This window comes from Crocuta crocuta, unplaced genomic scaffold (assembly GCF_008692635.1).
Source record: "Crocuta crocuta isolate KB4526 unplaced genomic scaffold, BGI_CrCroc_1.0 scaffold322, whole genome shotgun sequence".
Classification (NCBI taxonomy): domain Eukaryota; kingdom Metazoa; phylum Chordata; class Mammalia; order Carnivora; family Hyaenidae; genus Crocuta; species Crocuta crocuta.
This window is the reverse complement of record NW_027532592.1, coordinates 2040121-2063830: the sequence shown is the minus strand read 5'-3', so window position 1 is coordinate 2063830 and position 23710 is coordinate 2040121. Positions and strand designations below refer to the sequence as shown.

At 42.6% G+C, this 23710-nt stretch overlaps 1 protein-coding gene across 3 annotated transcripts in view; it reads left to right on the top strand.

The window, feature by feature from the left end:
• The window catches only part of AHCTF1 (AT-hook containing transcription factor 1), a 79364-nt gene that overhangs the window by 28912 nt on the left and 26742 nt on the right, over nucleotides 1–23710 (top strand). For 2 of the 3 annotated variants that reach the window (XM_077779864.1, XM_077779863.1), the window contains 19 exons: nucleotides 1661–1745; nucleotides 3285–3423; nucleotides 4779–4911; nucleotides 5005–5186; nucleotides 5837–5898; nucleotides 6759–6887; nucleotides 9935–10025; nucleotides 11326–11415; nucleotides 13735–13875; nucleotides 14533–14637; nucleotides 15525–15618; nucleotides 16729–16852; nucleotides 16989–17045; nucleotides 17855–18001; nucleotides 18550–18737; nucleotides 21502–21646; nucleotides 21722–21853; nucleotides 22532–22682; nucleotides 23152–23302. In XM_077779864.1, coding sequence (XP_077635990.1) covers nucleotides 1661–1745; nucleotides 3285–3423; nucleotides 4779–4911; nucleotides 5005–5186; nucleotides 5837–5898; nucleotides 6759–6887; nucleotides 9935–10025; nucleotides 11326–11415; nucleotides 13735–13875; nucleotides 14533–14637; nucleotides 15525–15618; nucleotides 16729–16852; nucleotides 16989–17045; nucleotides 17855–18001; nucleotides 18550–18737; nucleotides 21502–21646; nucleotides 21722–21853; nucleotides 22532–22682; nucleotides 23152–23302 — 2346 coding nt within the window. The remainder of the gene's footprint in view (nucleotides 1–1660; nucleotides 1746–3284; nucleotides 3424–4778; nucleotides 4912–5004; nucleotides 5187–5836; nucleotides 5899–6758; nucleotides 6888–9934; nucleotides 10026–11325; nucleotides 11416–13734; nucleotides 13876–14532; nucleotides 14638–15524; nucleotides 15619–16728; nucleotides 16853–16988; nucleotides 17046–17854; nucleotides 18002–18549; nucleotides 18738–21501; nucleotides 21647–21721; nucleotides 21854–22531; nucleotides 22683–23151; nucleotides 23303–23710) is intronic. The other variant, XM_077779865.1, reaches the window with a different exon arrangement.

Below are 23710 nucleotides of genomic sequence, written 5' to 3'. Positions count from 1 at the left end.
CAGCCCCTCTGGAAAACAGTGTGGAGGTTCCTCAGGAAACTAACAATAGAACTCCCCTATGACCCAGCAGTAGCACTGCTAGGAATTTACCGAAGGGATACAGGAGTGCTGATGCATAGGGGCACATGTACCCCAGTGTTCATAGCAGCACTCTAAAACAATAGCCAAATCATGGAAAGAGCCTAAATATCCATCAACTGACGGATGGATCAAGAAGATATGGTTCGGGGCGCCTGGGTGGCTAAGTCGGGTAAGTGTCTGACTTCACCTCAGGTCATGATCTCATGGTTCGTGGGTTCGAGCCCCGTGTCGGGCTCTGTGCTGACAGCTGGCTCAGAGCCTGGAGCCTGTTTCAGATTCTGTAACTCCCTCTCTCTCTGACCGTCGCCTACTCATGGCGTCTGTCTCTCTCTGAGAAATAAATAAAACGTTAAAAAAAAAAAAAAGATATGGTTCATCTATAGAGTGGAATACTACATGGCAATGAGAAAGAATGAAATCTGGCCATGTGTAGCAACATGGATGGACCTTGAGGGTGTTATGCTGAGCGAAATAAGTCAGACAGAGAAGGACAAATACCATATGTTTGCACGTATAGGAGGAACTTAACGGAGGACCATGGGGGAGGAGAAGGGAAAAATAGTTGGGGGGAGGGAGGCAAACCATGAGAGACTCTTGAATGCTGAGAACAAACAGGGCTGATGGGCACGGAGGAGGGCACTTGTGGGGATGAGCACTGGGTGTTATATGGAAACCAAGTTGACAAACTATTTAAAAAAAAAAAAAAAAAGATCAGCCAGAGAGACTAAGAATTCAAAGTCAGACAGTATGGAAATGTGTGCTTTCAGTCCCTACTGCATGCTGGTGTCCTGGAGCAGCGCACGCCCGATCCGGTATCTGCTTTATGTCCACACTGTCTAGCCATCGTGCTGTGGTACATGGCAGCCCCTTGTTCCAGGCAGGAGCGTCGCAGGCTGGAGGAAGAGAGCAGCAAGGAGGGGCGGGAACGTGCTGTCCCGTACCGAGGGCTTTCTGTAGTTGCCGCAGGAATAGTTCTGTTCCCATCTGCTGGTGAAACTTTGGCCTCCTGCACCCAGCTGCCCAGAAAGTTGGGAAATGTAACACATTTTCGGCAGCCATGTACTTAACAAACACATCCCTGCGAAAGAATGTTGGGTAAAGAGCCACATAAGGGGCCACCTAAAGGTTGCAAATAAGATCAGCTTAAGCTGATTAGAATCAGTTAAAAATACAAGTCAGGGATGCCTGCGTGGCTCAGTCTGTTGAGCATGTGACTTTGGCTCAGGTCATGATCTCAGGATTTGTGAGTTCAAGCCCTTTGTGGGGCTCTGTGCTGACAGCTCGGAGCCTGGAGTCTGCTTTGGATTCTGTGTCTCCGTCTCTCTGCTCCTCTGCCGCTCGCACTCTGTCTCTCTCAAAAGGAAATAAAGATTTAAAAAATAATAAAAAATAAAAATCAGTTGTTTCAAAGGACTGCATTTTGTGAAAACGACCAAGTAATTTCTTCACTTTTACCTTAGTTTTGTCATGTGCACTCAGTGTTACATACTGGACAGTAAGAGATGCTTACTATATCGATATGATGTTGAGTGTTTCTTCTCAGCTATTCTCTGTTTTTTTTGTGTTTTTTTTTTTTCAGTGAAGGGGATGTTTTGAGTTTACACCTACTTCAGCTGGCCTTCGGTGATAGAAAGTGTTTGGCATCAGGACAAATCTTGTATGAGGTAAATGGTACTGGGGATACATTTCATTATTACCATATTGTCATTGTTTGCCTTTTTTAATCTTTGTCTTAAGGTATCAACATATTGAAAAATTATTCTTCTGTTCAAGTGAATAATGTATTCATAGTATAATGAAAAAAGTGTTAGATTAGGGATTAGAAGATGAGCGTTTTACCAAGTTACCTTCCCTGGCCATCACTGTCCTCTAAAATGAGGGGATTAGACAAGACTCATCTTGTGACCTAACTGGTACCCAAGAAAAATAGCTCTACTTATTAGAGCAACAGCTCTGATACCAAGCAGTAAGCCATAGGGTGACTTTATAAACAGTCTTAGGGTGCCAGACTGGCTCAGTAGAGCACGCGACTCTTGATCTTGTGGTGGTGAGTTCAAGCCCCATGCTGGGTGTAGAGTTACTTAAAAATAAAATCTTAAAAAAATAAATAAAAAATTTTAAAATGCTTCTTTTTGAGAGAGAGAGCAAGCGAGCGAGGAGAGGACGGATAGAGATGGGGTGGACAGAGGATCTAAAGTGGGTGTGTGCTGATAGCAGCCAGCCTGACGCAGGGCTCAAACTCATAAACTCTGAGATCATGACCGGACCTGAAGTCAGACGCTCAGCTGACTGAGCCACCCACGTGCCCCAAAATTAAAAAAAAATATTTAACAGTTGTAAAAGCACGTAAATGTTCGGCCTTTCAGAAGTCTTTCTCCAGCTGAATCCTCGAGGAAGAAGTGTGCTGCCCCTCGCGGTGTGGCCAGCCCTCCCTCCCCTCTCTGGAGAGCAGACTTCCTGAGCCTAGTGTTTGCAGACGTGGGTGGGCGTTAGAGGATCCACGAGTCTCCCAATTATGTTTGACTTTTTTATGATCAACGGATTTTTCTGGGGAGAAAGTTTCATAGCTTCTCTTAGGTTTTTAAAGAGATTGATTAGCAAAAGCAATTTTAAGAGCTGCTTCTCTAGAGCAAGAATTTCCCTGAGAACACGGGAACAGCTTTGCTGGCCTGGAGTATACTTGTGTGCAATTTTTGTGGTTAGTCCAGTTCACACTCCAGCCCAAAGTGCAAGGTCCCCATGTTTGATAACGGCTTTAGAAGATTTGTTGGTAACTATTTTCAGAGAGACTAAATTTAGCCTTTTGTGTCTTATGCTCTATAAAATCGCAGAGCCCTTTTCAGTGATTTGTTCTCTTTAGTCTTTAACCTTTTTGTGTTTCCTTTGGATTGTGTGAAAGATCTTTAAGTTTGGAGACCACTTATTTTTTTTTCATGTTTAATTTTTAAAGTTTATTCTGAGAACGAGTGGGAGAGGCAGAGAAAGAGGGAGGAAGAGAGAATCCCAAGCAGCCTCCGCACTGTCCGTGCAGAGCCTGACATGGGGCTCGAACTCAAACCATGAGATCATGACCTGAGCCAAACCAAGAGTCTGACACTTAATCGACCGAGTCCCCCAGGGGCCCGAGATTTGGAGGACATTTAGTTTTTGAATGACTCTTTGCTTAGAATTCTGTTAAGGTTCATATACGTTTTCTCTCTCAGGGGTTAGAGTACTGTGAAGAAAGATACACACTGGACCTCACGGGTGGCATGTTTCCCCTGAGGGGACAGACTAGTAATACCAAACTGTTGGGATGCCAGAGTATAGAGAAATTTCGATATCATGGCGACAGAGAGGAAGGTATGGATGAAGTTTGGTTAAAAAGTGCTCTAAATGTATATCATGTGGAATGCTTGATTTTGAGATTTATCTTGATTTAAGATTTATGACAGAGAACTGCTTCTTAGAGTTCATACTCCTGGCCGTTAAAAAATTGGGATACTAAGTACAGCATTTATTTAGGTCTGTGTGATGTCCTAGGTATTTGTTACTCTCCACGTTGCTCTGCAGAACCCAAGAACAGGGTAGCTTCAGGCACCCTTACTGAAGGGCCCTTGAGTCTTGCTCCAGCTCCCTGTGAACAGGCGGAGAAGGTCTGCAGTTTGACTAGCATGCACACCACGGGTAATGGTTCCCTCTGTGTAGTTTCCAGACGTGATGGCAGACCTGCGGTGGTTGCCTTCAATTTTTCTGTTTCCTTCCGTATCATCCCTTCTTCCTGGTGAACAAGACTCGCTTGCTCACAGTTGCAGAGGGTTTAGAATCCAGCAGGGATTCACGTCCCATCTGTGTCGTTGGTTGTGAGGGCCTCCCTTCCCCCACCGTGAGCAGAGTGATACAGCTGTACCTTCTGCAGAAGCTGTTGTGCCGGTGGAGCGGGACCGTGGGATGGGTTCGTTCAGTCCGGGAACGTGTACCGGGGCCCTGGCGGCGTTGGTGTTCTTATTGGGGCTCATGAGCTCATGGTCAGTGCCTCCGCCCTGAGTGTGTCCTCTGTTCTAGTCCCGCGTCGGTAGGTGGTCTGGTGGTCACATCCAGCCAAATGCCCCACACAGAACTCCCTGCACTCCACCTCTTCTCATCGTTCACGCCCCTCTTCCATTTTGTGTTTCCCCTTTGTTGGTTCTCCGGTGCTTACATCTTTCTCTCCTGTTGCCGTGTCTCACTGCGATTCTGTCTTTCCATTCCCCAACTACCATCCAAGCGCTTGTCTTCCCCCCTGTACAGTAAGGCTGGATCCGTCCTTCTCGGCTAGAATTCCTCTCAAGAGTTAAGCCCTGGCGCCTGGGCCGTCCATCGTAGGTATTGATATGCTCTGTACTAACTGCTCCGTTGTTGGGACAATATTCATTCAAATCATTTTCTGCTTTCTACCTCCGCTGTGTCAAAGTGGCCAAAGCGTTAAGTGAAAATAAGCCAAGATATATCTTTTCTGATGTTTACTTTTTGATAAAATCTTCTTGAAATAGGAAAACAGTTAAGATACAAGTGAATGTAACTCTTCTTACAGAATGAGCAGTGGAAGTGTGTTTTGATGTATCAAATGGAATTGAAACTTCTTACTGTATGAGAAAATGCTGCTGACATTTTATTTTGGGTAATTTTACTTTGCAGTGATTTATTCAATTTTTCAAAACTACGTTCTTTCCTTTTAGCGCTGTCTCCTGACACTAGTGTTTCAGTATTTACCTGGCAGGTGAATGTATACGGACAAGGAAAGCCTTCTGTGTATTTGGGACTTTTTGACATAAATCGTTGGTATCATGCTCAAATGCCAGATTCGTTAAGGTATGATTTCTCTCTCTCTCTTTCTCATTCTGGTAGTTATTTTTTATGTGTAGCAGCTTGGTGCCTTAATAATTCTGTAACATTTTCTTTCAGATCAGGAGAGTATCTGCATAATTGCCCTTATTTTGCATTGTGGTCTCTGGATTCTGTCGTGAGTAAGACGTTCCCCCATTATATCCTGGATGTGCTGGTGCACGAGAGAAGCTTGAGTCGAGGAGTGCCTCCTTCCTTTCCACCTCCTGAGCAGTTTTTTAGCCCAAGTACTTACAATTTTGGTATGTATTTCCTTAACATGACCTTTCAAGAAAAATAACACGTGTCCGCGTGTTTGTGTGTGATGTGTGTGCATATACATATGGTACATATACAGTGTATAGTTGGCATGTGTATATAATTATCTCTTCATGTCTCCTTACCGTTAATATATGGGTAGCTGAGGAAATTACCTTGATACGTATGTGAGAAAGTTAATACTTAGATATTTTATAAAGAAAGTATCACTATTTTGAACTTGATAGAAAAGGTAACTATTATTTATGATGAAGCTGGGTATCTTGCTAGGATAAAAGTGCCTGGAAAAATTATTTTATTTATTTTTTAAAGTTTACTTATATTGTGAGAGCATGCATGCGTACGCACGCAGGGGAGGGGCAGAGGGAGGGAGAGAGAGAATACCAGGCAGGCTCCCTGCTGCTGAGAGCCCGACGTGGGGCTCGATTCCATGGACTGAGATCGTGACCTGAGCCGAAATCAAGAGTCAGACACTTTACCAACTGAGCCATCCAGGCGCCCCTGTTTTAAAACTTGTCATATGCAACGATTTTGATACTTTGCCTAGCAGTCTCTTCTTAGGGTACATTTTGTTGTATCAGTGCTGTCTAAAATATAATATGTGAGCGGTTGTTTTTTCCTTTTTTTTTTTTAGATGCCACTTGTTTATTAAACTCAGGAATTGTTCGTATAACTTGTAATGGCTTTCACAAGGAGGTAGGTAGCAACTAACACTGTGGACAGAGTGTGTCTAACTGGGCTGAAGTCAGGTCATTGGATGTAAACTTCATTTAGCGTTAGTTACACCGACTGTTGTTTCAGCTCAAATGGTAGGTTCTGCTAGGTTTGTGGTGTTGGCGGCTAGTGACATTAGTTACTGATGGCAACGTACCAGAAGAGGCGTTGGGCTGTGTTTAGCAGCTTTGTGTGGATGTTAGCTGCTTGGACCTTCAGGAAGAGAGCGAAGTAGGTCAGTGCCTTAACCACACCCCTCTCTGTCCATCCCTCACTTCTCCTCTTTCTTCTCAGGAAGCTTATGAATAAATGAAGTGACACAAAAAAGGTGCCTAGGATGGTGCCTGGCACAGAGTGGGCAATGACTAATGTTGAAAACCACTTTTCCAGGAAGGCACAAAATGGCAGATGTTTAAATTGATAATCAGCTAGATGCATGTGAATGCCATATTTATACTTGTATTCGATCTTTTGTACATTAAATCAGGAATAAACCGCCGGGGGCGGTGAGGGGGGATGGAGGGGGTATGTTCATAAGGTCTGTTACCAAGTCTGTCAGCTATAAGGAAGGTTAATAGGGTTACTTTTCATAAAAACAAAAAGTGACCTAAAATACACCTGTCAGTAATGTTCTTTATCACTAATAAGCATTGGTTTAGCTCGAGAACCGATAAACCCTTTTCCTTTTCAGAAACGTAAAAATGGAGTCTTGCAATTTCTGTTCAGTGTCTTTTAATTTTACTCAAAACATTAAGTGTAAAGTAGGATGATGAGTTTATTAATTATCTTAAATTTGTTTATTTAAGTTGTGGTTTTTGATGTTTACTAACCAATCTTTGCAGACTTTGACTTTTTTAAAGAAATCAGGACCATCTCTCAGTGAATTCATACCTGATGGTTATAATCGTTGTCTAATGGCTGGTCTTCTGTCCCCGAGACTCGCTGATATTCAGCCTTCCAACTTAACTCAGGTGAGGTGACCTCTAACTTTGTTGTTTATTTGGGGTCATAGACCGTTAGCTTTCTATTGTAGTAAAAATCTGCTAGGTGATTTCGGCCTTGGTGGTTTGGGTAACGTAGAGCTCAGTGTGCGTGATCAGCAGCTGTGGTCTCGGGTTTGGCTGACGCCACACACTCCCCGGACCCATTAGGCCATGACTCGACACTGGGTTCACGTAGCCGAATAGGACACAGGACAGGAGGCACCCCATCGTGACCTCAGCCTTGACCCGAGTGGAAGCTGTTAAAACAGACCGGGGACTGTTTTCCAGCCCCCGTGAGAGCAGCACAGGTGTGAGAGAGTGAGACCAGGCGAGTCGGGTTGAAACTGCCGTTGCCTGCCAAGCGCTCCTGCTTGGTCACAGCAGAGAGCCAGCTGCTCGTCATCCTCCAGACCCAGGTGCTCCAGGTGCTCCATTCAACCCTTTTACTCTAGGAAACTTAATGCTGATTAATCTTTTCTAATTACACGTTGTCAAATTTAGTTAAGGCAAGAATGTCTTACAACTTTGGCATGAGAAACAATTACCTATAATTCAGCTGCGTGGATAAAACAGCATTTAGTGTTTTCTGTGATTGATTATTTTAAACCTGGTACTCCAACCTGGAAACTGGTTTTGTTTCCAGTTATATAAATAATACACGAATAGTTTGAATTTAGAAACTTGGCTAAACTGTATGGAGGCACATCAGTATTGGCATTCTGTTGTCCGTTCCTAGAACGTTCTTCAGTGATGTGTTCATAGAGGTAAAACAAAAGGAAAAGCAAGAAAATGATTCCTTCAGAAGGCAGGGGAGATGATGGGGGTCACCGTGGGAGATGGTGGGGGCTGGTGGGACTTGCTTCTGACCGGGGAGGAGCAGACAAGCTTCTGGGGTCTGGCAGTCGTCTCCGCCTAGGCCCAGGTCACCGTCTGGGCGGCCGCTTCGTAGTCACCTGCCGGTTTGCATTATGTGCTGTGTGGGCTTCTTGACTGTAGACTTTTTCGTTCTGTTCCTCGATGTATCCTTCCGTATATGTGAAAAGGACGAGGTGTGTGCAGTTTCATGTTATTATTGGCTGATCATAATTAATGACATATTTATAGGTTTTACCCTTTTTTACTGGGTTGTCTATAGAAATTCTTTATGAAATACATATTTCTCTTTTCTGTCATTTTATACATATTTCTCCTGCTGTTTTCTTCTGGATTGTCTTATGGTATCTTTTGCTACATACAAATTGATTTTTGTGGTCAAATGTGTTTTAAAGCTCTGGCTTAAAAAATCTAACACTTAAATGTTTCTTTAACATTTAAAGCTTTAATTCATCTTTGTGTAACAGGTCAGGTGAAGGTTGATTTTTTTTTCTTTCCCCCCTCTTTCCCAGATGGTGTTTGGTCTAGTGGTTCTGTACCATTTAGAAAAACATAGAATAGGCTTTTCCCGTGCTACTGAAATACCACATTTATTTGATTTCCAGTGTCTGGGTGGACTGGGTTTTGTTTCTGGGTTTTAATTTTGTCCTGTTAATCTCATCTATTTATATGCCATTTTAAAATACTGTTTTAATATTTGCTAATGTAGCCCTTTTTTCCCTGTAATTTTTGGTCAGTTCATAGGCATTTTTTGTATTAATTATAAGATGGTTTTATCCAGCACCTCCATTGGAATTCTTTTTGGAAACTTATTATATTCACATACTAAGTTTGGAGAGATTTGACATTTTTATCAGATCCAAGTCTAAATGGTGTATCTTCCCGTTTACCCACGGTTTGTTTTACATTTATCAGCAAGAGTTTATGGTTATTTTCTTACGAATTTGTTTCTATTTTTATCTTTTAAGTATTCTGTACTTTTGCTCATTGTGAGTAGAACATTTTTCCTGTATTCATTTCTAAATGGTTGCTGCTAACATATGAAAATGCAATTGATTTTTGTATATCTCCTTAATATCTATTTAACCAAGTTAGAATCTCTTAGATTTTCAAGGTACACAGTCGGCAGAAATGTAGCCCTCTTTTCTTTTACTATTTTTGTTTATTTTTGCACAGTGTTTGGCAGAACCTCCACAAACCAGAAAAAATAACGGTACCAGCAGACACACTTGTTTTGTCCCTGATCATAATGTAAATGCTTTAGCAAGTCTCCTTTTATAATTGTGCTTTTCTTCATTTGGGTGAACCTTCATCATACCGTAGCATTTCTATTCCTATCTAACTCTCCGTTTATTCATGCAGTTATTTGTAAAAAAAAAAAAGAAAAAAGAAAAAGAAAAAAAGAAAAAAGAATAAATGACATTCATAGATTTCTTGGATATTAAATGTGACTAAACAATATTTTAAGTATCAGATTTATTAAGACATAACTTATATACTTTAGGTCACCCGTTGAAAGTGGGTAATTCCGTGGTTTTGAATAAATTCCCGAAATTGTGCGCCCGGCCCCACATTCAGTTTTAGAACATTTTTATCGCCTCCACAAAGACCCCCTTTCTCCTTCCTTCCCCTTCGTCCTCCAGCTTTGATAACTGTTGATCTGCATTCTGACTGACTTCCCCTAGGAATTTCACACGTGTATGAACTTCAGGTTCACTGTGTGGTAGCACACACCAGTACTTCGTCCCCTTTGGTGTCTGCACAGGCATGTGCCGCATTTTGTTCATCCATTCGTCAGCCTGTGGCCATTTGGCTTGGTTTCGTTTTGGGACTATTAAGAATAACATCTCATGGACACTTTTGGTGTGGGCCTGTGCCTTCATTTTTCTTGGGTATGGAGTTGCCAGGTCTGAGGTGACCAGAATCTACAACTGTTTCCCAAAGTGACTTTTACCATTTTACGTTCCCACTGTCCAATGTGAGCCTTGCAGTGAGGCCGCATCACTGCGAGTGGCGTCCACGTCTGGCTTCTGGTTTACAGCCGTCTAGCGGGTCAGGATGTTTAAGCCTCTACCCATGTGTCCTCTTATTGAACTTGCTGTCTCTGAGCCTGGGATCACAGGTCCTTTATCTTCTTGTCTTACTTTTAATGTGTGGTTTAGGAAGAACAGTTAGAAGCTATATTGTCGGCAGCAATCCATACGAGTTCCCTGGGACTTTTGACTGGATGCATCAACAAGTGGATAGCAGAAGGTAAGATCTTAGTTTTTAACAAATAAAAAATTATTTTTGTATTTAAAAAAATGTTAATTATTCATTGCGGGGGGAGTTAGTTAAGCTTTATTTTGAGATGATCATTGATTGACATCGTAGCTTTAAGACATCATGTAGACATCCCGTGTACCCTTTCACAATCGCCTTCCCCCGGCAAGGCCTGGGCGACCTCTAGTACAGCATCTCAGTCAGTGCCCCCACGTTGCCCTTTTTATAGCCACGCCTGCCATTACCCACCCCCATCCTTAACCCTTGGCAGCCACCAGTCTGTTCTCTACTTCTATAATTTTGTCATTTCAAAAATGTTCATGGGGCACCTGGGTGGCTCAGTCGGTTAAGCATCCAACTTCGGCTCAGGTCATGATCTCACGGTTTGTGAGTTGGAGCCCCGCATTGGACTCTGTGCTGACAGCTCAGAGCCCGGAGCCTGCTTCGGATTCTGTGTCTCCCTCTCTCTCTCCCTGCTCTTGCTCTGTCTCTGTGTCTCAAAAATAAACACACATTTTTAAAAACTTCGTAAATGTAATTACAGTGTACGTAAACTTTGGGGTTGACTCTTTTTTCACTCAGCAGAATTCTCTGGAATTCATCCTCATGGTGTGTGTCCTCTTCTTTACAAACACGTACTCCACACATTATTTTTGTTCTGAGTCATTTGAGACTAAGTTGAGGATGTCAGTTTTCTTTAATTGTAAGTAACATTTCAGTGTTTTTTTCCAAGAACAAAAACTTACATTACCAAACCACTTTGTGTTTCTAAAAATCAGGAAAACATTAATACATGTTGTTATCTGATCTCCAGACCTTACTGGCATCTTATTCATCAGGCCAGTAATGTCCTTTGTAGCATTTATAGGGGTAGGGAATCCGGAATATACTTTGTGTTTAGTGTTTATGTCTTTTAAATTTCTCTTAGTCTTGTACGATTCCTAGTGCGCTATCTTTGAGGAAATTGACATTTTAAAAGAAATATAAGCCTGTTGTTTTGTAGACAGCCTTTCAGTGTGTGTTTGTTTTTGTAGACAGCCTTTCAGTGTGTGTTTGTTACTCTTTCCCCGTAGTAGATTCAGATTTTACACATTTCACAACAGCACTGCATAAAAGGACGTGCTTCTTGCTGTGTTTCACCAGGAGGGGGCAGTACCTGCTCGTCTCTGTTACTGTTGAACTTAACGTTGCTCGCTTGATCAGGGTGGCGGCTCTCTTTTCCCCCGAAGTTACTAATTTCTTGTTTGTAATTAATAATTCTTTATTTTTTCCATTGATATTTACAAATAAGAACAACCAAATTCTGCTGCTAATCTGCGCTTTGTTCTTGAATGGACCTGGAATAAAGTGATTTTCACAAAAGAGGAATTTGACAGACTGTGTAAGTATTATATTAAAACATTAACTTTAGTATATGTTTTAAGTACATGACAACTTTTAATCATTTTGATGTTGTGAGCTCTTTAATACCTTAATCATTTTGACGTTGTGAGCTCTTTTTATCTTTAATAAAAAGAATACCATTTCTTTTTAAATTGGGGTGACAAAATTATTATTTTTGTTTGATTTTCAAAGATTTTATTTTGGGGGTGCCTGGGTGGCTCAGTCAGTTGAGCTTCCAACTTTTGATTTCGGCTCAGGTCCTGATCCCAGGGTTGTGACTTCGAGTCCTGCATCAGGCTCACAGTGAACACGGAGCCTGCTTAGGATTTTCTCTCTCTCTCTCTCTCTCTCTCTCTCTCTCTCTCTCTCTCTCCCTCCCTCCCTCCCTCTCTCCTCTGCCCCTCTCCCACTTGCGCACTCTCTCTCTAAAATAAAAAGGTTTTGAAAATTAAAGAATACTTTATTTTTAATTTCTACACCCGGCGTGGGGCTCAAACTCCCAACCTCAGGATCAAGAGTCCCACGCTCCACCACTGAGCGGGCCAGGCGCCCCGACCAAATTCTTTCTTGAGCAAGATTTTGCAACACATTGTTAAACTGGCACATGTTAAGATGTGTCCAATACCAAGAATTGGAATTCTAATTTTTGATCTTATGAGATTATAAAACATGTTGATGATGGAGTTAGAATATGCCAGTTAACCCCAGAAGCTCCTCTGTTTACTTTCTATTTAAAATATTTATGACTGTAAAAAGGCTGAATAGGAGGGCAAAAATCTCCTCTGTCTTCTACGAACAGATGTTTTTATCAGTCGTTCAAAGTCCTTTTGTTGTACACTTTGAGTTTTGAGGTGTCCTGTGAGCATTAAACACTAATGCCTAATTTGTGCAAAAAATGTGAAAGGTATAATATGTGATTGCCCTGTACATGAAAGTAAAATTTAAGTTTTAGATGTATATGTTTTTGTTACTTCTATCATCGTGTCAGTGATGAATGAACAAATGGACTTTTTAAGTAAATTATTCTTAGAGGATTTTCAGGTTTTGTCGGAAGACCTGGGGTTCTATAGTATTTTTAGGGCATATTTAATAACATTATAAACATGAAATAGTTTTAAATATTTTGGTGATTACTTAGTACATTTGAAGTGAGGGACAAACACCTAATAGTTCAGAATCAGAGTAAAAATGTATGTTTTTGAGAGGAAAATATTTTCAGGATTGGTTATGGTTCTGTAACTCGTGTAAAAAAAATTTCAGATTAGTTCACAAATTGTATGTTTTTCTTATATAAGANTTAGTTAATGGAGTTTTTTTATTTATTTATTTATTTATTTATTTATTTTACAAATAGTTTATTGTCAAATTAGTTTCCACATAATGTGGAGTTTTTTTTAAAACCTAAATGTAGGGGCACCTGGGTGGCTCAGTTGGTTAAGTGTCCAACTTCAGCTCAGGCCATGATCTCACAGTTTGTGGGTTCGAGCCCCGCGGGCTCTGTGCTGACTGCCAGCTCAGAGCCTGGAGCCTGCTTTGCATTCTGTGTCTCCCTCCCTCTCTGACCCTCCCATGCTCATGCTGTCTCTGTCTCTCTCTCAAAAATTAATAAAACATTAAAAAAAAAATTTTTTTTTTTAACCTAAATGTAATTAAAGTGCGAAGCCTAATATTTTAAATGTATTGGAAGTAGAGCATGTCATTTGAGGAAGGATTTCTGATTAGGATACTTGTTTTGTGGTTTAATTACCCATTAAATATTAATGAGATTAAATCTTACCTAAAAGGTGTAGCTAGTAGCAACTAAAATACCCATTTTTTCCCCAAAAAATGAATTTACAAACTCAATCTCGAGTTTGAAATGAAAGGACAACCAAATCTACAAGGAATTGTAAGAAGCATGCAATTTTATTATAATAAAGTCTTTATCTGAGTCTTCATTTTAGTGTCTCGCTTTTGAAGACTGGAGGTGGAGGAAGAGTTCTTGTAAAATACTAATCCCAAAACAGCACTGTATGTAAGAGATCTGCCCTGAAAGCTTTATTTGGAGGAGAAGCATTTAATGAACTAATTTGTAGTGAATCTGAAGTTGATTCTCGATCACTTTCCTCTGTTCACGTATCGCTACCCTTGTTGTGCCTCATAAAAAATAGTAATTTGTATTTGTCCCATCTGGGGCTCTTGAGGTTTGTGTTTTGCAAAACCCAGAATGTGTAGACTGATTCTGTGGTTAATAGGAGTTTGATAAATACTGCATTTGTGATTTTAATTAATTCCTGTTTATTGTGTCCAAACGAATCTTGTATTTTATCCTTGGAAGGTACACCATTGTTTGATGGCTCGTGTCGCTTCATCGATACGCAAACCATACAGTCCCTTCGGCAGTGCTGCTTGCTTCTTAGCAACCTCAATTCCGTCTTAAACTGTTTCGTGAGGGAGGCCCAAGACATCACTGAGAGAGGTGTGTGCTTTGTCTTCTGTAGATGAGTTTTTATTTCAATTTTACTTCCGGCTTTGAGAAACAATAAGCATCCGTGTCTTAGATGCATCATTGTGGTGAGGTGTTGGTTCTTGTGTTTGTTTTTTAATGGAAACTACAGAATGTTATTCGATGTGCCATGAGCCCCTGCTTAAATAAGTAAATAAGCGTGGGAAATTTGAGGGTTAAATTTTCTGAACATTGGGGTGGAGTACATACTAACATTAGAGTTTCGAATTCTTAAATTACTCGTTTTTATTCACAGAAGTCATTGTAAATGTTTGGTCTCTGTTTTGCTATATAAACAAAAAAATAGCCAATTTCATTTAAAGGCCTGGTTTGAACAGGCTATATGTTAATATTACTCTACTAGTTTATAGTAATGTCTAGATTCGGCTTCTGAAACTAAGTAAATGGAAACAGCTGAGGTGGAATCAGATTTCCCAAAAATGCCTACTTGGAAAGTTACTTACTTTAGCATTTTGGAGATTACTTGTTCAAGCCGAGGGTGTTCAAAAACACACATATCCTGTTAAAAATCACCAAATAATTAGTTTTTGAGAACCACCGAGTGTGTTGAGTTTTCACGTGTGGTTGACTGTGCACGTTGCATATCTGGTGTTTGACCCTCCTACACAGGCCTTAAGGACCTCCACAGGAAGTGCCTGGTGACCCGCCTCATCTGCCGCTACACACAAGTGGTGCTGTGGTTCTGTCGCTCGGGGCTGCTGCCAGAGGGCTCAGGTAACAGAGTCCCGGGCGTGGACGCGATCTTAAGTCATTATCATTTGGTGGTTCTCAGGTTTCAGATTTCCTTTCTTCCAGCACCTCACTCAGGTTTTCTCCTGTTCTTACCTCCTTCTGTCCTTTCGCACTCTGTGTTGGGAGCCTCGCCCCGTGCCGCTCCCAGGCGCGCACACGTCACGCCCTGGGCCGAGTGACACAGCACAGGGCTCTGAACAAGGGGTCGGCGAGATCACCAGCTGTGTTCAGACCCATTCAGCTGTGGGTTTTCTAATCCAACTTACTGTTCTTTTTCTCCTTATGAGTTCTCTTAATAATGGTTATTAACCAATATTATTTGCCGTCTGTTGAATACCTCCTTTTACCTAATAATTTATGCCAATACCAAGAATTAGAGAATTGGACTTGGGCCATGTTTGCTTGGAGCACTTCTAAAGCCTCTAACTACTTGCATGTCTGGGACACACATTAGATTCTGTTTAGAAGCGCGTCTTTCCTGTGCATGATCGCTGCTGATCTTACCCTTCCCTTATGCCCTTTGATTTTACTTAACTGGTCAACATTGCTGGCTTTCAATTATCATTTGTGATTAAGGGAGTAGAATCATTTTCTAGAATAGCTTTTCCAGAGTTTTAAGCCAGCACCCTTGTGTTTACAGACTGTCACAAGAGACTCTCTTTTCTCATTTCTGGATCTGCTGATGACATTTGTTTACTACTTAAATTCACTTACTATATTTAAGTAAGTTTAGTACTTAAATTTAGGAAACCTGCAGGTTAAACAACATCCTATGAATTTAGTAAAGCGTTAATGTGTGTAACCTCAAGTAGCGTTGGGATGTTTTGGAGATCTTACTGACCTTTCCCCGACCCTTAACCAATGTCTAGACGATGCCGCGCCCCTGCCCCGCCTGTGCTACAACTACCCCGTCATCCAGAACTACTACAACAGCCGTCGACAGAAGTGTGAGCGTCTGTCCAGGTACAGTATGTCTGGAACCTTCCAGAACATTTTAGCAATTGCTTTTGTAAGAAGTCATTGCTTTCTCAGAACAGAATTCATCATCCTACAGAGGCCAAAATGTGTGGAATTCTCAAGTATGGTGATAGGATTTGTTGCCAGCCTTATTATTTTAGTGGTAATGTCTGCCTGTCCACCTTGACCTAAGGGTTACCACCTTTACTCTGAAACTTGAGTATAGCCCCTCAGTATTTCCTAATCTAAGTAGTTCCCACGATTGGTTTAATAGAGGAGAGCCTGTGTGTATTTTTCCTGAGCATTCATATTCAGAAAAAGACTAGAAGCTCCGAGTCCTCAAAAAAGCATAAAACATACCACCAGTTAGGCGTGTCACGTTCTTTCCGTTAACAGCTGCGGTTCATCACTTCACCCACTCTTTTCTGTTTTTTTTTTTTTTTTTTATTTCCTTTATTTCTTTTTGAAAATACATGACTGTTAGCCTCATTGAGTCCTTTGAAATAAGGAAGCAGAAGCACTAGAAGAAAGAGCAGGGAGTGAGCCTCAGCTCTGCCTCTGGACTCTGCGCCTTCTTCCTCGGGCTGGAATGGCTCGGTAGTACCACAGCCCGCAGCCCTGACCTTGCTGGCTCGCCCAGGTGCCGGGCGCGAGGTCACAGTCACCCAGAGAGCAGTGCCTAGAAGGCAGTGGCTTCTGGAACTTTGGTGCGTGGTCCAGTGCTTTGGAAGAATCAATAATAATTTTGGAGACTGACCACAGTCTTGGGAGACTTATTAGACATATCTGAAAATTCTAGATCTGTTACTTCCAGAGTATGTGAGCCAATTTGCTAAACTTTCTGAATCGCCTCAGGCACCTGGCAGGTGGGACCCAGTTCTCCCCGGGACCTGACCTTCCCACGCTGGCCTGCTGATACCCCAGCCGGAGGCCTCTTCGGGGCCTAACTGGTTCTTGATGACTGGGGCTCACTTGATGCTAAGTGGGGCCCTTAGCAAGTCAAGTCTCTTCTCCTTTTGATTGTCAGGATTGTTACTTTTAAGGCTTTGATGCCTCTTGTTCTGATAATAGGAATCCGTGCTAATATTAAATAATCCTGATTGTTGCCCTTTTCAGAGGGAAGTGGAATCCTGATTACTTGATGATCGACGGGTTGGTTTCTCAGCTGGGAGATGGTGTGGAGAAACTGTGGAAACGGGATGAAGGAGGCACAGGAAAATACCCCCCCAGCAGTCTACACGTAAGTGCCCGACAGCAGAGGTGTGGAGCAGGAGACATGCTTAGCTCTATTTTTCACTCCCGGCACAGGCTGGGGAAACCAGGGAGCATGAGTGAATGAGTGTATAAAACACACTGAATGTCTTGTCCTTTCATAGGCACTACTGGACATATACCTACTAGACGATGTGACAGAAGCAAGCAAACATGCCATCGTATCCTTTAAATGCTGTCCCGCAACTCATGTGTTACCTGAGCCATCAGATCGCAGAGTGGAGAGAGCCTCACACAACCTAAACCAGTCTCCGTTTCATACTGGGAACTTTTCTAAAGGAAAAATTAATCCGGGGTCTGTTGGTCGGGTTCAGAGGGTTCAGACCTGAAGCCATGCAGAATTGTGTTTGGTGCTTAACTTTCTAGGGACGGCGTCCAGGACTCTCCTCAGACTATACCATGTGCCCGGGATGGTACCAAAGTTAGAATGGCTGTGAAACATTGCCGGCCAAATGCTCCTTCTTAGTGAGGTTAACCTCTGTGTTCAATCGAATACACGAGAAGTGAGCTTTCTATTACCTTAGGTATTGCCTTGGAGCCCAGTGGTCTTTGCAGTAAGACTGTTGTACTGATGTTGGTTTCTTTATCTAAAAACATGTGGTTCCATTCATAGTTTATAAGAGACTCGATGGGTTTGCTTTAAGATGCTGGGTTTTGCTGCCTACCTGGAGTTTTGTCTGTAGCTCTGCTTCTTCAGTTTGCTCGTAAGCCACTGGCTTCCTGAAGAAAGTATGCTTTAGTCTTCCTCCTTCGTGGTGGTACTTAGTGTTGAGAACCAGTGAGATCGGGTGTAGATTGGCTACACCCGCATTTAGTAAAACTACCGTGGTTGGTTATCCGTTCGGGCTTTCCAAGCGCTCAACAGCAGCCCCTTCAAGCCGCTTCGCTGCTGTGGTCTGTTGCTGCCTAATACAAGTGGATAGGTGGGGGGTTTCTTCTTGTTTATTGCCCTTAACCCTCGTTTTTAAAGACCATTTATTTGTTACTTGATATCATGTATTCCTTCCCAAACAAAACAGATGCTTGCATCGAATCATTTCCAACTGCCTTTGCCATTTCATGGGGCCAGGTTAAACTTATCCAAGGGTTTTGGCTGATAGATCATAATGATTATGGGGTAAGTCTGGTCACTTAGAATGTAAACGTTCATACACGATTAAGATTTTAGAAGGAAGTACATAGCTGGGTTGTGATATTAAAGATACGATACATTCTGCTTTGAGAGGGAATTTAAGGACTCTGTTCCATCAGTGCCTTTACCAGGCACTGTCTTAGCCAGTGAGGATACAAAGATAAAACAGTTCAGAACCCCAGGTTCCGTACTGTCCAAAGAAGGAAAGAAATAGTAAACAATTACTAACAGTACAAATACGGTGATTTTTCTGTTAGAGATCTGTTAGGCGTGTTGCCGTAGAAGGCAGGCCTTGGCATTGAACCTGACGGTGGTGGTAGAAAGCTTCATATAATAGCTTAATGAGGCCTCAAAAGAAGCTTTTGATAAGGCTTTTACTTAAAATATACCATGGGTTAAAGGAGATCTTTAAAGGTTGCATTTAAACCGCTCTGTGTGGCTCTAGCATGGCCTGTCTTTTTAGAGCTCAGCTGCTTTGTCGCAACACGGCGCGCCTTGTTTGTGCTCACCCAAGTTTCGTGTCCTCTTCGCAGAGCGGCTTGGATCTCCTGTTTCACCCAAGCACTGCAAAACCTGTGTCATGGCAGCATTCGAAGATTATTCAAGCCTTTATGAGTCAGGGCGAGCACAGACAGGCCCTCAGGTACATCCAGACCATGAAGCCCACGGTGTCCAGTGTCGACGACGTCCTCCTTCACCTCACCGTTCTGCTTTCTAACAGGTGAGTCCGTATTCTGAATCTACAATCAAAGTCTTGATCATACATCAGTAAAACAGAGTCAATGAAATCGACGGTACGTAATATTCTGCTTTGGTTGTGTTACATGATATCCATTCTTAGGATTCTTCATCTTTCAAAGTTAGGAAAAAAATGTTAAAAAACCTTTTGCCATAGAAAAGGATGAGTAAGGAGTATGTTGAATGATAGGAATCCCACCTGAGGTTTAAAATGATACCTGTGGCGGGACGCTCCCTGGGTGGCTCTCTCCGTCATGCTCTCATGGTGCTCTGCATGGAGCTCCCCACCCACTGTCCGTGCAGAGCCTGCTTGGGGTTCTCTCTCCCCCTTGCTGTCAGCCCCTCCCCTGCTCACATGCATGCGCGGTCTCAAGTAAACTTGAAAAAAATATTTCATTTAAAAAAAACAAATTATATCTGCTGCTAATTGTCAGTATTGCAGTCTGCACCATGGGCAGTTGAGGTTTGAGTAGCTTCTGAAAAGGAGCCAAAAATATAGAGGTAGGATGAAGTCATCCTGGGTTGTAAAATTAGGGTTGGTGTCTTAAATACTTTGGCCAGATTTGAGCAGGTTGTATCTTTACTTTGCTTCTTCCCTTTGCCATATTTTAATAATGTTCTCTACTCAGTATGATATTTGCCATTTATATTATAGCAACACATATCTGCAGTTACGTTATCTGTCATGTATGTAATGGCGACAAGTTAAATGTCATGATTGGAAATACAGTGATCTGATTATCAGGTTTCCTTGCTAACCAAATTAGTAGAGGAAGTTGCTTGGAGCTAGTATTTCTTACTTGAATGTAACTGTCTTATACAACTCATTTTTTTCTAGTTCTGTCAATTGGTCATTTTTATATTTTTAGAAAACAGTCACTTTACTCGTGGCAAATTGTCCTTAATGAGCCAAACACCACCTCAGTGCCAGCACTCTGAAAGTCAGTGTTTTCTTTGTTCTCTTGTGTTAAACAGTGCATCTCTGAGAAGAGAGGGTTGAATCTCTCCATCTCAGATAGAAGATAAGTTCCCTAGTGGAATAGTGGGTTGGTTAAGTGGAAACTGCCAGTGTCCTCAAAAGTAATGAATTAGGAAGTACTTGTGAAATGAAATAATTTGGATCAGCCAGAAGCATTCAGCTAGCTGAATAAATATGGACTGAACAGAAAGAAAGGGGCACCTGCGTGTCTCAGTCAGTTCAGCGTTCCACTTCAGCTCAGGTCATGATCTCACGGTTCATAGGTTTAAGCCCCGCGTTGGGCTCTGTGCTGACGGCTCAGAGCCTGGAGCCTGCTTCGGATTCTGTCTCCCTCTCTCTCTGCTCCTCCCGCATTTGCACTCTGTCTCTCAAAAATAAATGTTAAAAAAAATTTTTTAAAGAAGCTAATGGTGATAAATGTTTATTTAGTAAATAGGTTCATTACATGCCAACAAGTGCTCTTCAGAAAGTGGGGGGAGAGAGTTTTAAGTAGTGGTGGGAAGAAACAGATACGTATTTTCTTATGTATATCCAGAACTTCTTAGGAAGGATGCACGAGATTGTTAGCATTGCCTGGGCACCGAGAAGCAGCTTAAGAGTCTGGGAGTGTGCTGTGTATCCTTTTGACTCATTTCGAAGCATGTAAATATCTATTGTTGAAAACCAGAAATCCCCATACTCTCCTGGCTTTCAAGACATTTTGTTATCTACGTAATAAGGACGTAAATGTTTATAGGCTTTGTTCATTGGTTAATTTTTTAAAATAATTACTGTTCGTACTGTTGTAAGCTTGCTTTATTTTTTTTTTTCCACTTAACAGTATATCATGAGAAACACTGCTTATTTGATGGTCTTATTGCCCATGGAAGGATAGCCTCCTGGCCCCCATGTGATGTCCAAAAGTCTAATTTTTTTTTAATTTATTATTATTTTTATTTATTTCTAGGAGAGAGAGAGAGAGACAGCATGAGCAGGGGAGGGTCAGAGAGAGAGAGAGGGAGACACAGACTCTGAAACAGGCTCCAGGCTCTGAGCTGGCAGTCAGCACAGAGCCCGACACGGGGCTTGAACCCACGAACCGCGAGATCATGACCTAAGCGAAAGTCGGACGCTTAACCGACTAAGCCACCCAGGCGCCCCCAAAAGTGTCTAACTGAACCGTGTTCTCTAATCAGATCTTACTTAAAGAACACAGTCACAGTGTTCTTCTACTGAGCTAAGTAAGCCCATCACCAGCCCGTAACACTGTTCCATGTCCACTGTCTGCACGCTGGGGGTCTCTTCCATGAGAGGCGCTTTTCTCTGCCTCACCACTACCCTTCCCTTCCTCCACCCGGACCACGTTAGCTCGTGTCCTTACCGAGGTTTCCTGTTTACACATGAGTAATAGTCCAGAACAGCATCACGGGAAGTCTTCTTGTTGGCGTTAGCAAACGTCATTATGCAATGATCAGTAGTTTTTTGTTTTTTGTTGTTTTTTTTTTTTTTTGAGAGACAAACAGAATGAGTGAGCAGGGGAGAGTCAGAGAAACAGGAGAGAATCCCAAGCAGGCTCTGTGCTGTCAGTGCAGCGCCCTGTGCAGGGCTCAAGCTCACAAATGGTGCGAGCAAGATCTGAGCTGAAACCAAGCATCGGACTCGTAACCGAGTGAGCCGCATGGGCGCCCGTGACAATGAGTATTTCATCAAGGATTCTGTAGGTGGATCGCTTGTTTTAAGTACCTCCCACTCTTTTCTAACACGAAATCGTGCTGAACGCCGGTTCCAGGTACATGGTGGAGGCGTGGGCTTTCCTGCGACAGCACTCCACTGGCCTGAACGTGGAGGACCTCCTGAGGCACACATATGAGGTCTGCCAGGAGACGGGGCTCATGGAGGACTTGCTGCAGCTGCCCTTCACAGACACCGAGCAGGTGAGGACCCCCCACCCCAGCCTGTCAGAAGTTCAGGGCAGTTAGTGGCTTACACGTGTTTGTGCTTCTTCCCAGGAGTGCTTGGTGAGGTTTCTGCAGTCCAGCCCCAATGTTCGAAATCAGGAATTCCTTCTAGTTCACTATTTGCAGCGTGCCAATTACGCCTCTGCCCTGAGGCTGAACCAAACTCTGAAGGCCAACCTCACGGTAGAGTGAAACTTGTTTCATTTGGGGGGACAAGAGAACAGGGAAGCTGGTGACTTTGCTCTGTAAGAGTTTGTGCTTTGGTAACCACTGGGTTTGTTACATAATCCTGAGCTCAGAGAATCCCCTCCTTGCTTTCTGTAGCAGATGGGCAACAGGGTGTCGGTGCTTCCCTAATTCTCTCACGTGTGCCGTTTCTTTTGAGCCGACTGCCCACAGTTCTTGCCAGGCTAAGCCCCTCACTCGGGAACAAGAGGAAGAGGCGGGCGGGCAGTCGGAGTTCTCACAGTGCGAGGAGCACGGGCTCAGGGGTCTGATGGACTGTGCTCTGCACTCTGTGCTTAAAACATCCTCTGAGCCTCGGCTCCTCATCTGTAAAATGACAAGGTCTCTTTGTGGGGGTGCATAGAGGTGTGTCCGGAGCTACATGATGCCTGACCGTGTAGACGCTCAGTGAACGATAGCTGCTGTTTTAGTAGTTGTGAAGGACCGAGGCTGATGGGCAGGGACTGCCAATGCAGTTAGGTGTGCGTCAGAGGTCCTGGGTCAGGAGGAAGGGATATGTAGGAAGGAGGAAGACATTCTCAGGTGTGCAGAATTCTGTTCTAAATGGTAAATATGTAAACATAGCACTTAATGTTTTGAAGATTAAATCTTTACCAATCACGGCATGTTCAATAGAATGATCGTGACCCTCTTCTGCGAGAGAGATCAGAGGTTCGGAATGCGATAATAGACCAATATGGGAAAGTCCTTCCTAAAATCCAGCGGAAATTAGCCTTTGAGCAAGCTAAGCCTTACCATCTGTCCACATCACCAGTGCTTCAAGAAGGTAATAAGATTTCATTGAAAACTATCATAAACTATCAGGTGAGAAAGGATATAAAATGATTACCTTCTGAAAACACTTATCTTCTCTTCAGCTCACTTTTGCTTTGATTTATTACAGTACTGCTTTTTTTTTACTGGCCATTCTAGCTGCCCCTTCCCATCCTTCCTCCCCCCGATATAAAGCTTTCTTGGAAGTGTTTATAATTTAGCAGTGTAGTACAGAATAAAAGAACTCATTGTATTTCATTTGGACACTCCCATGCAGCTAGTAGAGAACATGTCAAGTAATACTTTTACTGCCTCCTGGAAGCTCAAGTTGTTAAATCTCGCTGCATAGATGTTGCTAAGCCAAGTATAGTTTTAAACTACTCTTATCTCGTGACCCCTGTTTTCCAGTTGCTCTTTCATATTAATCTAGTAAAATCCTGGTATTAGAGATGAAATTAAACCTCGCATTCTTTGTATTACAGTTTCTAGACCCAAACCATTGTCCACTGTTACCAAGCAGACCAGAACAGGGACTGTGTTAACAAGATCTACGTTCATCAGCAGCGTGTTGTCTAAAATCGGAGAGGTCTGGGAGAACAGTGACCCTGCGGACGGCCCGTCAGCCTGCAGCAGGTATGCTCTCCTCACACCCCGGGACCGCCTGGCTGCTCGCTAAGCCTCCCTGGAGGTCAGAAGCCGTCATCAGCAATCCAGCCTTAGAGTTTATTAGTGTGTGCAAAAAGGAAGAGTTTGTATGTTGACTATTCTTATTGTAAGAACAATTTTTTTTGTCTTTAAATTTAAAGGCATTTATATTTATTGTTATTTGTAACTAAGCAGAAATGTACAAAGTAAAAAGTGAAAGCCCTCCTCTCCTCTCTAATCACATCTCATTTTTTTTAAGTTTGTTTATTTTGAGAGTGAGAGAGAATGCATACAAGCGTGGGAGGGGCAGAGAGGGAGGGGGCGGAGAGAGAGAGAGAGAGAGAGAGAGAGAGAGAGAGAGAGAGAGAATCCAAAGCCTGCTGTGCTCTCCCATCA